This window comes from Myotis yumanensis, unplaced genomic scaffold (assembly GCF_028538775.1).
Source record: "Myotis yumanensis isolate MYYU_CA2020_CCGP unplaced genomic scaffold, mMyoYum1.0.hap1 SCAF_7, whole genome shotgun sequence".
NCBI lineage: Eukaryota > Metazoa > Chordata > Mammalia > Chiroptera > Vespertilionidae > Myotis > Myotis yumanensis.
Window position 1 is genome coordinate 83,376,955 of NW_027223758.1, and position 14,216 is coordinate 83,391,170.

General features: G+C 56.3%; 1 protein-coding gene across 5 annotated transcripts in view; it reads left to right on the plus strand.

The window, feature by feature from the left end:
* CTIF (cap binding complex dependent translation initiation factor) overlaps positions 1–14,216 on the plus strand; it is a 238,165-nt gene that overhangs the window by 112,795 nt on the left and 111,154 nt on the right. For all 5 annotated transcript variants that reach the window (XM_070421124.1, XM_070421123.1, XM_070421128.1 and 2 more), the window contains one exon: positions 7,304–7,380. In XM_070421124.1, the coding sequence (XP_070277225.1) occupies positions 7,304–7,380 (77 nt within the window). The remainder of the gene's footprint in view (positions 1–7,303; positions 7,381–14,216) is intronic.

Below are 14,216 nucleotides of genomic sequence, written 5' to 3' on the forward strand. Positions count from 1 at the left end.
CACTCGGGGTCACCTGGAATTTTCTGGAAAGAGGAAGCCGTTCGTTTCCATGTATTTAAATAGCATTCTTGAGAGTGACGGGAGTCTGGTGGGGACCGTATGGGAGCGCGTGAAGAAGAAGAGGAGGACCGTGGTCTGCAGGAGGCCAGGGCAGAGTCGCTACCCAGGCACGATGGAGGAGAGCAGGACTTACCTGTCAGGAGACTGGGGGGACCCCTCCCCGTCGCTGCCTCACCTGGGCCAGAGTGCTCAGCCTGCCTTTCCAGCTGGGCCTTTCACAGCCGTGCCACCTGCTGCTAAAGGCTATGGGGTTGGCGCTGTTTGTCCGAATCCCAAAGCCTGGAGGTCCTTCACACAATAGGTAAAAGCTTTCATGTTTGTGTATAGTGCTCTCTCCCTTTGCAAAGAGCTCGAGTGTCAGAGACAAAGGTAGTAGACCTGTGAGATAGTTGGGCCTGGGTGGTTTCTGTTAGGTGCAGGTTCCGTGGCCAGAGGTCCAAGGTCATAGGAATATCAGGAAACTCTCCCTTGAGGGGGAAGTGGGTATGGGGTTCCATGAAGCTGCAGGCCACAGCACTGAGCTCTGTGGGGTGCAGCCAGACTGGAAGGGAATGAGGCGCAGCAGCAGCCAGGGACCCCCACCCCACCTGTGAGTTAAGGGCAGAGCGACCTTGGTGGCCATGAGCACCCCTTCTAGAAAGAGGAGCAGAGGCCTGCCCGTTGGGCCATGGCCATGAGCATCTCAAGGACACAGCGCTCTGCAAGGCAGACATGGGGAGGGCATTGGAAGCTGTACCCAGTGACACCAGTTCTCCATCTTCGGGCCAGTAGGAGGCGGTGTGGTCAGAAATGGGGCTGCCCAGCTGTGGCCCCAGCATAGATCGGGGCTTGCTCTCGGCCTCTCCTCCTCGCTTTGGGGGACCAAGAGTGCATGGCTGGGCACCGTGGGGTCAGAGGTAGGGCAGGAGGGGGGGGGGCTGTCTGATGCCCCCAGGGGTTCAGCCTCCACTTCTCTGCCCTGATATTGTCAGCCAAGTGACATCAGAGTTGGGAGCGGGAGCCTTGGAGGCACGGACACAGGCTGCTGCCAGCTGGTTGGGTGGCCTTGGGCCACTTCCTTGGCCTTACCAGTAACCCTCTTCTTCCTCCATAAAAGCGGGTTGGAAACACAGGACAATGGAACTCTCCGCTGAGCCCATAACTTACGCAATTCAACTCTGTTTTGGCAGAGGATATACTGTCAGGAAAATGACCATTTTAAAGCACGGACGATTTTGCCCACTCTCCTACCCGTCTTAGTTTTCGGGGGCTCCCATGACGAAGTGCCACAGTCGGGCGCTTAAACAACAGGAATGAATTGTCTCACAGTTCCGGAGTCTGGAAGCCCAAGATCAAGGTGTTGTCCGGCCATGGTCGCTCTGAAGGTGCCAGGGAAGGACCTGTTCCTGGCCTCTCTTCTGGCTTCCGGTAGCCTCTTGGCTTATGGCAGCATAACCCCACCTTTCATGTGATGCTCTTTTTATAGTGACACCAGTTCTTGGATTTAGGTTCTACCCTGACCCAGTCTGACCTCATCTTAACTTGATCACATCTGCAAACACCCTGTTTCCAAGTAAGGTCGTGGTCACAGGTACGCAGGGTTAGGAGTGCACACAATTCTACCCACTGCATGGGGTGCAGAGGACTGTACAGCCGGGACCAGCCCTGGCCATCGAGAGCCCGGTGCCTCTGTCGCCTCCCACAGTACCGGCCCCATCTCCGCACACTGTGTGACAGGGGCAGCATAGGCCAGCAGGTTAGGTGGTAGCCTGCCTTCTCTCTCCAGCCCCTGTCGAACCTTTGAGATTCAGCTCAGGTTCCACCCTCTCAGCAAAGCTTCTCTGACCTTCTCCCAAGCAGAGGCCCTCGTCCCTCCCTCGGGGCTACCAGAGGCGTCTGGTCAGCTTCGGTCGTGCACAGCACACGTCGGCTTACTCGCTTGTGCCCCCTGAGTTCCTAGGGCTGCGACTCCGCCTGTTATTCTGCGATTCTCCATCTGCTGCATGTGGGACCTAGGAGGCCTTCAGTGCTGGTTGGGTGAGGAAGAAGCAAGGATGGACAGATGGGTGGATGGATTGATAGGTAGCTGTCAAGTCACAGAGAAGTCTTCCCTGACCCACCCCACCCCACCCCATGCCTGCCTCGTGTTGCTTCGTAGCATTTTTCATCATTTATCATATTATTGACTCATTTGTATCTCTCCGTTCGCTAAAATGGATGCCCTGTAAGAATAAGCATTTTGCCTATTTTTTTACTACTGTGTCTGCAGTGCCTGAAACAACAATATTTATAGGCTGGGTGGATGAATGGAAGGGTGGTTGAGTGGTTGAATGGGTGGGTGGGTGGCTGCATGGGCAGAGGGGGGCCTGTCTATGGCCCAGTGGGCGTGAGTGTCTTAGTACAGAGTCTGCTGGCCTCAGAGCCACCAGGCACACATGCTGTCCTGGCTCAGTGTGCTTGCTTAGTCCTCCCTTCCTCTGCCCTCACGTTCAGACCCAAGATTTGTTTGTTTCTTGGGTCTTCTCAGGGCAAGGCCTTTGCACCCCCAGCCTAGGGCCAGCAGCTCTGCCCTGGAGTGGAGGGGTTTTACATAAGATGTTTCTGCAACCAGAGCCATAGCATCTTACAGAGCGCTGACCTCGGGGAGTGTGTGGTGTGTGTGTGTGTGTGTGTGTGTGTGTGTGTGTGTGTGTACACTCTGCCAGAGCTGCACGCAGAAGGAGTATTATCTTCCCTCCCTCCCTGGAGAGGCTTGGTTTATATAATCTACTTGTCTCCCAGGCCCATTTAGTTATTGAAAGTGGTCAGAGGTTAGACAGCGGGAAACTGCAGCCAGGTCTCAGAGCCAAAGGGAGAAGGTTCCCATGTAGAGATGCGGAGGAGGACCCGCAGGCCTTGGGTGGGGCAGGGTGGGGCCTCAGAGGCACCTGACTCCACTGATGAAACACACACACCAGCTGGTAAACCAGGAGGCCGGGTTGTCGTTTATGGCAGGGGATGGGGTTCCTACCTGGACTGGCATTACATGGACTGAGGTCTACATGCAGCTTTCAGAGCATGCCGGGAGCGAGGGGTTTGTTGGGTAAAGAATTAGAGCAGAGGCCACTTACACTCAAAGGATAATTCTGACAACCTGCTCAATCTCTCCTTCTCCACTGGAGGGATCTGTCCCATCTAAAAAGCAGGGCGGGGTCTCTGGTTGAAAGCCGGACACCGCCGCCCTGGCCAGACCTGGAGATACCATTTTTTTTTTCTTCTAGATTCTGTGTCACTCCTGTCATTGTGTGCTCCTTGCCTGGGGCACGCCACCCAGTCTGCTCTGTCTTGTGACAGTGTTTAGGGCAGCTGCTTCCTAGAGAGTAATTGAGGGAGAGAGCCACACTTTCATTATGACTGAATCTTCCTCCTCCTCCTCCTCCTCCTCCCCCGCCTCTCCCTCCTCTTTCTTTTCTTCCTCCTCCTCCTACTCTTCCTCCTCCTACTCTTCCTCCTCCCGCTCTTCCTCTCCCACACCCCCACCCCCAACACTTGCTATTCCCTCTGCCCGGAATATACTGCTCACAGATATTTTTTCCACCTTTTTAAATTGAGATATAATTTACATACCATAAAATTCGCCCTTTTAAAGTGTACAGTTAAATGGTCTTTAATATAATTCACAAGGTTGCACCACCATTACCGCTCTCTAATTCCAGAATTCATTAGCAGTGACTCCCCATTTTCCCTCTCCTCAGCCCCTGACAACTACTAATCTATTTGTCTCTGCAGATTCGCCTACTCTAGACATTTCGTTAAAATAAATCGCCAGTACATGGTACTGGTGACTCCCTTCTTTCCCGGAGCGTGTTTTCAAGGTTCGGCCATGTTGTAGCATGCACCAGAACTTCCTCCTCATTGCCATGTCATATTCCGTCGTAAAAGCATACCACGTGTCTCCAGCCACCGGGTGATGGACATTCGGGTTGTTTCCATTTGGGGCAATTACAGATACTGCCCCTGTGAACTTCCATCTGCACGTCTCACCTCTCACCAACGACTTTCAAAACCTGGTAGCCTGGGTCAGCAGCTGTCTGCTGGCAGGCAAGTGGCTAAGCACAGATGTCCTCCTCCCTCTTCCTGGGGGCCTCATACTTACCCCTGTTGACACTGAGATGCCATTGTTTTGGGGGGAGTGTGGGCAGCATCGTAAAGTATGTGAGTCACTTGGTACCAACCACCAGCTTGAGTTTGAGGAACGAAGGGGCTGGTTGGAGAGGGTCCTCCAATGAAGCGTATGTAAACACAGTGCACCCCGTTATATGCCGCGTTCTATGTAAGTGCCCAAGGAGGCGGGGCTTATTCACTTATTCACCAATAGGCTGGGGCCACAGGTAGCCTGTGGGTGGGACCAGTCCTCTATGGCCTGGATTGTCCCTGGGGAGGGAGGACCTCAGAGATGCGAGGCTTTGTCTATCACCTGTGTCACTTTGTTCAGCTGATCTGGGGCCTCCCACTGATCTGCCAGCCTCAGAAAGGCAGTGTAAGCAGACTTCTCTGTCCTTCCCCAGCACACCATGTGGGCCCCAGGCTCTGGGCTGATTCCCTCCCCCCTTCCCTGACCTGGGCTTCCCACACCCTCTCCCCCTCCCCCCCTGCACACACCTCTGCTGGACTCTCTCTGCCAAGACTGGGAGCTCCATGAGGACAGGGACCACCAGCCCTCCTTGTCCTGGCACAATCGGCCTGAGCAGGGTCAGGATCTGGGAGGGAGGAGGAGAAGTGGGAGGAAGAGGAGGAGGACGGAGAGGAGGAGGAGGAGGGCAACATTAGAAATACTATGCTATGTTCTTTACATGTTTATCAACTCCTTTCATCCTCATACAGACCCTAGGAGGCTGATGCTATTATTCCTCCATTTTACAGGTGTGGAAACTGAGGCACACAGAGGTTAGGTCCTTTACGCAAAGTCACACAGCCATCAAGAGGAAGAGCCAGTCTGGATGTCATGGTTCAGCTCCAGACCCATTCTTTTAGCTGCTACACTACTTTATATACACATATGCATATATATATATTAATTTGGGGGATGGGTGAGTACACTCAGAGGTCTCCACTGTGGCTTATTTAGGAGAGCGGCCCCGCATGCCCACCGGGCCACGGGGAGTCCCGGCGCCCAGTTAGGACTCCGTGAGGTTGGGCCCCAGGGTAGCTCCCTCCTGCTTTGGCCATTGTGGGCAGGGAGGAGGCCGGCATGCAGGTCAGAGCCCAGGACTCTGAGCCCCAGACGGGGGCGGCTGGCACCTTCTGGGCTCGTGGAGGGCCACGAGTTGTGGACAGCTCCCTCTGCCTGGGCCCCAAGCTAAGATACCGGGACCTGGGCCGCCAGCTTAGAGGGAGCCTCCGCTTCCTCCCATTGTCTCTGTCCGGCACACCCATGTGCTCCCGCAGTGACCTGAGGCCGGGAGCGAGAGAGGGAGGGAAGGGGCCACCGGAGCTGCTGGGGTGGGAGAGGGGAAATGAGAGGGGAAGACTTGGTGTTTGTCCTTGTTTGTGTTTTGTATTAAAGAAAGCAAATAATATCCTTTGAGAAAACCATTAAACAAAGCATATCCTAAAGCCACAGAGGCCCATTGTGGCTGCCTGGAGCCCGGAATTCATTCAGGCCTTTTTTACTGCATTGTCCAAGGCAAGATAGGGTGGGCGGGAGAGACTATTATTATTTTTAATATGTTTTTATTGATTTTAGAGATGGAGGGGGGGGAGAGAGAGAGAGAGAGAGAGAGGAGAGAAACATTGATGTGGCATCAATGGCCTGCCTCCCATACGCACCCTGACAGGGGAACAAGCCTGCAACCTGGGCATATGCCCTGATCGAGATTTGAACTGACAGCCTTTCGGGCACAGGCTGATGTTCAAACAACTGAGCCACACTGGCCAGGATGGGAGAGACTGTTATTAAAATATATTTTGAGACGTGTCATTCTCTCTCTAGACTCAATAGGAGTCTAGACTGAGACCAGGGTCCCTGTGTCCTTCTGAGCCTGTTGCCCTTCCAGTGCCTCCCTTAGAGGCTCCCCGAGACTGGCTAGTCCTGGCACAGCCAGAGAGCCTTGATCAGGGGCTGAACCCTGAGCCCCCTGGGCCAGCAAGGCTCTCAGCTGTGGAGCCCCGATCTGAAGTGCTGCATGTGCCCTCACCATCGAGGGCCTGGGCTGCCGGCCCCACAGAACTGCCTGTCTCTAATTCGTTGCATAAGCTCCCTGGGCCTCAGTCTCCCTGTCTGTAGAGTAGGGTTTGGGGCAATGGACCATGTTCAAAACACTGGACCCTGTCACTCCCCCTCTCACCCTGAGCACGGCCAAGATCCTGTGGACTCTGGGTCAGCCTGTCCCCAGGTGTCCCAGACCCAAGCCGCCTTACCCCCTCCTCCCAGACCCCCAGGTTGTCCATAATGGATCAGCAGCGCTCTCCCCACGTCCCATCAGAACACACTCTTCTGCTGAGGAGAGGGAGGTGGTCAGAACAGAGCTGGCCATCAGCCCAGCTTCTGCACACAATCCCGCCTGGGGCCTGCATTTCTGGGATCAGCCCCACGTCATAAGCAGAAGTGTCCAATCGGGAAGTAAATGTACAGACGTGGTTGTCATGATGACGATACATAAAAGACCGTCCTTAGGATTTCCCCTGGGCACTTAGCTATTTACACATTCCCCGTCACTGCTCCTTGGGAGGATAAGGAATGAGGATCTTGGGTAAAATTGCACAGGAAGCCTGGACGAGGATGGGGGACCTGGGTCTAGTACGCCCCCTCTGCAGGAGGCTCAGGGTTTGCAGGGGGCTCCTCTCCTTGGCCCTGTCACCAGCTCAGAGAAGAAAATGCTGACATTCCTGGTGTGTTGGGGAGCTTGTGAGGGAAGTGACTGGTCAGTGGGTCAGCCTGTGAGTCCAGGATGTGGTCCCAGGCCCCTGGCCAACCCTGCAAGACCTAAAACCGCTCACTCACCTCTGGACCTGAGCGTTCTCATCTGCCATTTGAGTGACTGGATAGGATGAATTCTAAGGTCCCGTGTGTCCCTACTGCTTTTGATTCTGTAATTCCAGCGTCATTGCCGGGTGGGCAATTCATTCACTCTGGTACTTTCAGTCTGGCTTTGGTGGTCGGAGTCTGGTCTTTGTAAGCACTCGGTTTCCTCCTGTCATAGACGTCCTGATGGTTAGTTTGGTCCCAGAAGTTGCTATGCTCTTTCAGAAGTTGCTAACGCTGCCCCTCCTCCCCACACCCCAGGGCTACCACCCGATGCCCCATGAAGTGGAGATTGCGCACACGAAGAAGCTGTTCCGGAGGAGAAGGAATGACCGAAGGTAGGAGAGCTACGTCTCCAGCTTGTGCTTTATTTTCCCGTCGCCCACCCGTAGCTCCGTCACTCCTGGCCCATGCTTCGACACCTGTGAGCTCTCACGTGGGCTGGTAACCCGTCGGGCAGTGGCAGCTGTGCTCCCCCCCGGTTGACCCCGGAAAGGACGCTTCCTGAGTGCAGGAGGCATCTGGGTGGTTCAGGAGGAGAAATGCTCTTCCCACTGACCTCACAGCAGCAGCCTCAGCCGCAGCCCAGGGGCCGGGACGTAGCCGGTGGTGCTTTGAGACATGGCCTCCAGGAGGCTCCGGAGATCACAATGCCAAGGGTGTCTGTCCTTCCTCCGCCCCACGCTCAGCTCTGCTGTGAGGGCGGCCACAGCTCAGCCCCTGTGCCTGCTGCTGCTCTCAGCTGCCTGCAGAGCATTGAACTGCAGCAGGAACCAGGACCTCCCTGGTGTCCAGAGCCCCAGAGCCTGGGCAATACAGGGGCCAGGGCAGTGCCCCGAGGCAGCTCCGAGTGGGAACAAGCAGCTGAGGCTGGCCCCGCATCTGGGAGGGCTGCCTTTGTTTCCTTCGAGGCGTCTGACAGGGAACGGTCTTCCAGGTTTGTTTCCGATGGAAAACCCCAGGTGCAGAACAGTCTTTGCAGTGTGTGGCCATTTGTGCAAAAGAGGTGTTGGGTTGGTTTTTTTAAAATTATTATTTAATTTTTGCTTGAACATGCATATAAGTGACTTCTGAATGGAAATATTAAAAAGGGAGGGAGGGGGGAGGAAGGAAGGAGGCCGGCCTGCGGAATTAAAATGAGGTGTTCCTCTAGAGGGAATTTCTTCTTAGATAAAGGCGAGGCTTGTGGTTTTACCTTGAATGAACAGAGAATGTTCTCAGAGAGCCAAGAAGCAGCCAGCCGACATCCTTGCCCAGAGAACTAGAAGTGCCTGTTCTCCCACAGCTCCTGAGATCAGCGCTGGGCGGACCAAGGTCCCGGGTCCTCCCTCCACACTCGGCCCTGAACAAGGCGGGGAGGAGGGAGGTGAAGGACTGAGCACCCAAACGCCTCATCATCGGGTCTGAGCTGGGAGAAGGGCAGTCCTGGCGTAGAGATGAGAAGCCCTGGGCACTTTTACGCCGCCGTGGCCTGAGGAGGGGGGGCTGGGCCAGGACAGTTGGATTAAGCCCTGCCCCTGGTTATTGTGCTGTGTGCTCCCTCCTTGCTGTGCAGCATCACAGAGGCTAGTGCCTGGTTTCTGGGTTCCTGGCAGGCGGAAGGTGTGGGCAGCACCCCCCTAAAGGGGCACTGGGGCTCAGAGGGGACTGGTGGTGCTGGGGAATGCAGAGGCTTGGCATTCCTCCTCCCCTACCTCGTGGTCCCCAGAGAGCCTGTCTGGAAGTGGGGGCGGCCCCAGGCTTCCGAGTGAGAGCCGCCCTCTGACCTGCTTCCCTGGCTCAGCATCCAGGTCCGCACCTCCACTGGAGCCCAGTCGCCCGGCTCAGCAGGAGTCCCCTGGCCCGCGCAGGCCTCCGGAAGGCAGCGGCGTGACCCAGGAATGTAGGAAGAGGAGCGTGACATGAGGCACTGGAAGCTGCCCTTCCGCTGGGCCGCTCTGTGTTAACAAACGCCCGGGTTAGGTCAGCACACCTCGCAAAGGATGTGGACCCGGGACGGAGTCCAAAGCCAGGCAATAAAGATGATTAAAGGGATGGAAAGTGCGTCCTGCGAGAAAGAGGCTAATGGACGGGGCCAGAGACACGGAGGCTGCAGGGGAGGGACGCTGTCACCGGTAAACTCATGAGAGATTTCTGCAGAGGGAGGGCCGAGGAGCCGCTGCCTCTGCAGTCCCGGGGCCCCGCACCAAGGAAACCAGCTGGAAGGGAGAGAGCACGCTCAGCTGGACCAAAGACACACTCAGGGAGCAAACGCCATGACCATCGGAGGCCAGGCCCTGCCCTCCAGGCAGCAGTCGCACACTGAGCGAGTTGTGTGTGCGGGTTGGCGCTCCAACTTTATTCAGTCTGTCACTCAGCCTCACAGAGTCCCCGGGAGGGGCACGCTCAGGAGAAGAGCAGCAGCCGGAGAGTGTCAGACCTCTTATCTGGACTCAGAAGCCAACACCAGAGGCCGCCTGAGCCCCTCTTGGTGGAGCGTGTGGTTCTGACATTTGAGGGATGGCTGTTCACGGCTTGGAGCAGGCACTTGCAAACTGTGCTCTAGTCTTCCTGCAGGTCCGCGTCTCCCAACGCGGGCTGGACTCCGGGTGTTCGGGGGAGTTGAAGTCTGAGGCACGTGCTATGGAATTAGCCACTAGACATGAACCCTCCTCCGCTCACTAACTCTGATCTGGGTGAATTACTTCCTACCTCGAAAGCTCTATTTTCTCTTCTGTAAAATGGGTCTATCATTGGGAGGCTCACACGAGCTACTCCTTGTAAGGTACCTGGAACAGTCTTAGCACCAGCTCACTCCTCGCATCAGAGGGGTTCGAGCCCCTCAGGAAACTGTGAGGTGAGAGTGGAGTAGTTGTCTGCAGCGAGGAGTGGGGCTCATCTCCTGGTCTCAGGGGTGCAGGGTTTTCCCCGTAGCCCAGGGAGCTGTGCCTTGCATCCCCTCCGGGGTGCCCAGGATCAGTTGTTCCTCCTCCTGGATCAACTTTTTAAGCTCTGCCCTCTGTGGGGGCCAGCGGGAAGGAGGCCCCGCCGGAGAGGCCTCTGCAGACTGCTCCCACGTGCAAGGGGCTGCTTCGACGAAAATTGGGCTGGGGACGTCTTTTCCTCATGTATCAGATAAAGGTTAAGCTCAGAGACAGTGCAAAGGTTTACTCCTTAGAATTGTTCTTAAAACTTACACAGCTGGTAACTACTTGTTTATTCTGGGAAACTGGTCGAAGATGTTTGCTGATTCCAGACAAAATTATGCATTTCGTGACGTAAACGTACTGAATGAGTATTTTTTGCATCCCCCAAAGAGCAAGGTGCCTTCGGGCGCTCCGTCCCATCCAAGTTGGAGACCTGCTGACGGGGAGGGGGGCCGCTAGGGTTTGTCTCCCGTCTCAAGTTCCCCACCGTCAGGATGCAGGGCAGAGGAGCAAACTCGGAGCAGGGCTCAGTCCCGGCCGTGCACGGACCACTGCCTGGGTTGGCCTGGGGTGAGGTCTCACCTTCGGGTGTGGGGATCTGCTCTACTCCTGCCCACCCACCCCCCCCCCATTGGAAGAGATGAACAGCCTGAGGCTGTGAACGGATCTGTCAGAGTCTGTGTTCCCTGGAAGCTGACTCCGGGATGGAGATCAACCACAGGGCACTTACCATGGAGTGCCCTGGGGACCCATAGAGTCCCGGGAGGGAAGGGCAGGACTGGGCAGAGGCGGGAGTTGAGCTGCAGTGTGGTCTGGGTAGGAAATTCTACCCTACGGGCAGTTCTGAAGTCGGGGTGACTTTTTAGAGTGAAGGGGCAGGTCCTTACGTCCCCATGTCTGCTGGTCATCGGATGGGGACTGCTCAGGGGTGGGTGTGACCTTGGGCTGGGAGTTCTCTTAGCCTAGGGCAGTTTCCCTAGGGGCAGGGTGCCCAGAGATCCCCAGAGAAGTTCACCCCCCCCATCCCTGGTCCCCGGGAGATGCTGCAGGGCCACATGCTGGGCACTCTGGGGTGAGCAGGTCCTCCAGCAGCTACAATTGACCACGACTGTGGCTTGGTGTCCTCTTCATTGTAGAACCAAGTAAGATCTCATCCCTCCTTCCCTTCCTCTGCCAGCATGTGCCAACCCCCGCCCCCCTTGGGTGCCAGACTCTTTCTCCAGGGAAAAACAGGATCTCTGCACTCAAATATGAAAACGTAACTTCAGAATCGTCATTAACCCTTGTGAGGCCACTCCGTGGCACGTCTGACCATAGACCCCGTCCTCATTCCATCCTGGAGGCCTCCTTACTCCCCTCCTCTTTCCGTCTGAGCTGTGGGCCAGGAGGACCCTGGGAGATGATGCCCCGTGATCCTTTCTCCCCATCTCTAAGTCACAGTTGCTCCCTGGAGCTTGCCCCTCCCTTGTCACCTCCGACCACGTCTCCAGGAGTCCCGCATCCCATGAAGACGACTGCGTCCTGGGTCGTGCCCACCAGGCGCTGAGCAGGAGTTAACCGAGGATGGAGCCTGGATCTCTGTCAGCTCTACACAGGAGTCGTTCGGCCCTTTAGGAAGTAGTCAGTCCGCACTCTGCATGGGTTGCATACTTGCGAGTTTACCTGCTCTCTGCAGCTCATTTGCAACCCTCCATCTCCCCACAGTGTTTCCGTGGTTACTCGTGGGCAGAACGGGGATTCGTTCGAGTCGCCCGGCACCCACCTGCCCAGCCAACGTTGGACAAGGAGATGCCCTGCCTCCTGGTTTCAGTCCCCACACTGTATGCCGGTCCTCTCGGCGATCCGTATGATGCCGTGGTTTTCGCATTCATGTGCTTTTTGTCGGTGGCTTTGCTGTTTGACGTGACACCCGGGCACGGAGCTGAAGTGCTGCCTCGTGCTCCTCAGCGCCAGCAGGCTGTGCTGTGCCTCCCGGAGAAAACGCGCGTTAGAGAAGCTTCCTTCGGGCCTGCGTGGCCGCGCTGTTGGCCGGGAGTTCAGTGTTGATGCAGTGAATCAACAATGTATGTTAAATAAGCAGCCTTTCAACAGAAGCACACATACAGCAGGCTGTGCATTGATCGGCTGGAGGACACGCGGGGAGCAGCGGCTCACAGGAACCGCACCCTGTACTGCCCCTGGGAGCCATGGTCCAGTTGTTGCTCATTCGGGGTTTTCGGGATTGTGTAGAACCTACCTACCGCCAACAGCCAGGGTTGACTGTGCTCGCTCTTTAAAACAGGGAGAGAGATGCTGAAGGGCCAGGAACATGAGAGCGAAGGCATGTCAGGCCTGAGTAATTGGTCTTGTTTGTGTGGTGGTAGCAGAAATGGGGGGTAAGGGGGGCAGCAGGGGACCCTTCCTCTGCCTGTTGTCACCCGGCTGGGGTTTCATTTACCCCGTCCTGCGACGGCACGTCCCGGAGGCCCTCCAGGCTGCTCGGCCCCGCAGTGACCGTCACCGTCATCCTGTCATCGGGCGCCCAGGGGACGGGGAGACAGATCCCCGCTGCCACTGCCCGCGGTTTGCCTTTATATCCATCCCAGCAAGGAAATTGCCCTCATTAAGTCCCTGCTAAAGATAGATAAGAAAATGGGACAGGCAAACCCCCACCTGGCAGGCAGCCCTGTCAGATTTGAAGCAGAATGAGTCAGATCGGGATTATTTTTAGGCTCCTCTCCTCCGCCCCACGCCCACCTCGAGCGGGCTCCCTTGGAAAGAAGAGCAGCTCACTTCTTGAAGCCAGATGTCCAGGTCCGTTTGTGATTGACGCACAGGCACTGCTCCGCCTGGAGGAGACCCCAGCCCGTGTGCAGGTTGTGACGTCCAGATCATCCTTTGGACAATGCCCACCTTGCCCACGGCTCCTGGGCAGAGCAGAGCAGATGGCCAGGGGCCCCGCCAAAGCCAGCCCGTGACTCACCTGTGAACCCCTTCCTGCCCCCTCTTTTCCTGGCACGTGCCTCATGCTCACACCCTGCTCTCAGCATCACACGTTAAAGGAGAGCAGACAAGGTCCCCCAGAGAAGGACCAGTATGTCCTCGCCCAGCACCTGCATCTGTGTGGGGTCATTTTGTTCATTTTTGTGGGATACCCGGACGCTGGGCCTGCCCACCCTGCAGTGGGCATCTCCTAGTCGGTGCCCACTGCTGGGAAGTGGAGCATTGCTCCTCTTTTTTCACTCTCTGCCCCTCTTTCCAGCCATTAGATTTCATCCAGACCCAATAAACCCTAGATGGCAAAGGAGGCCCCGCTGGGGCAGGGATGCAGACAAGGAAGAGACAGGGGTGCACATGCCCATTAGCCGGGAGAGCAGGCACGGTGCCGGCTGGGAACTGACCATGGAGACATAAATGCCGTCTCCTCAGGTTCTCCACTGGTTCCCGGGGGCCCGGCAGTAGAATGGACCCCAGGAACCAGCCTTGGGAGTTGGTTTAATTACTCCTCCTCGAGGGCTTAGTGCCTTTTTTCTGAAATGCTGGGCATTCAGGGGTTGGCCCACAAATGTTAACCCCGACCCTGCCTCCCTTGCCGGAGCAGACGGAAACCGGCGCCAAGCCACACAGCCTCCCAGTGCAGTGTGTATGGTGGGCAGTCCAGCCTGGGCCAGGCTCACCGGGCTTCAGGATTGCTCATCCTCTACCAGCCAGCAGATTCTGAGAAAATGAGGACCAAGCTCATTCTCCTCATTGTCCCCGAGGACATGGGTGTGCAGCCTGCAGGGATGCCGGAGGTGACATGCCATGGCAGGTGATGAGAAGTCCCATCCTGGCACCTGGCTCTCAGTCCAGAGACAGGACCCCGCCCCCTCTTCTTCCTGTCGTTTGCTCCTAGGACCCCGGGGCCCCGGGCAGCACGCAGGGAGGAAAGAACGCTGGACCAGCAGTTGTAAATCTCAGTCTTCATCCTTGTGGTGTGGCCCAGGGTACTTCCCATATTTCTGTAGCCCCCGGTCTTCTCAGATAAAATAGGGCTCCTGATTCCAGCTCTCACCGGTATTAGGGAGAGTGCAGGGAGGGCTAAAGACGGGGGGAAACCCCCCCCAAAAAAAAAACAAAAAAAAACACCTCCCAGGAATATTCCAATAATCCAGAGGCCAGTTGGGGCTTTCGTTGCAAATAACCATGTGTCTTCAGCCCAGCTCATGCGCCCTCTCCAGAAAGTTCTAGAAAGCCAGGCCATGTCTACTGCTCCTGTATATATCTTTCAGAACCAAATCTGGTCCAGT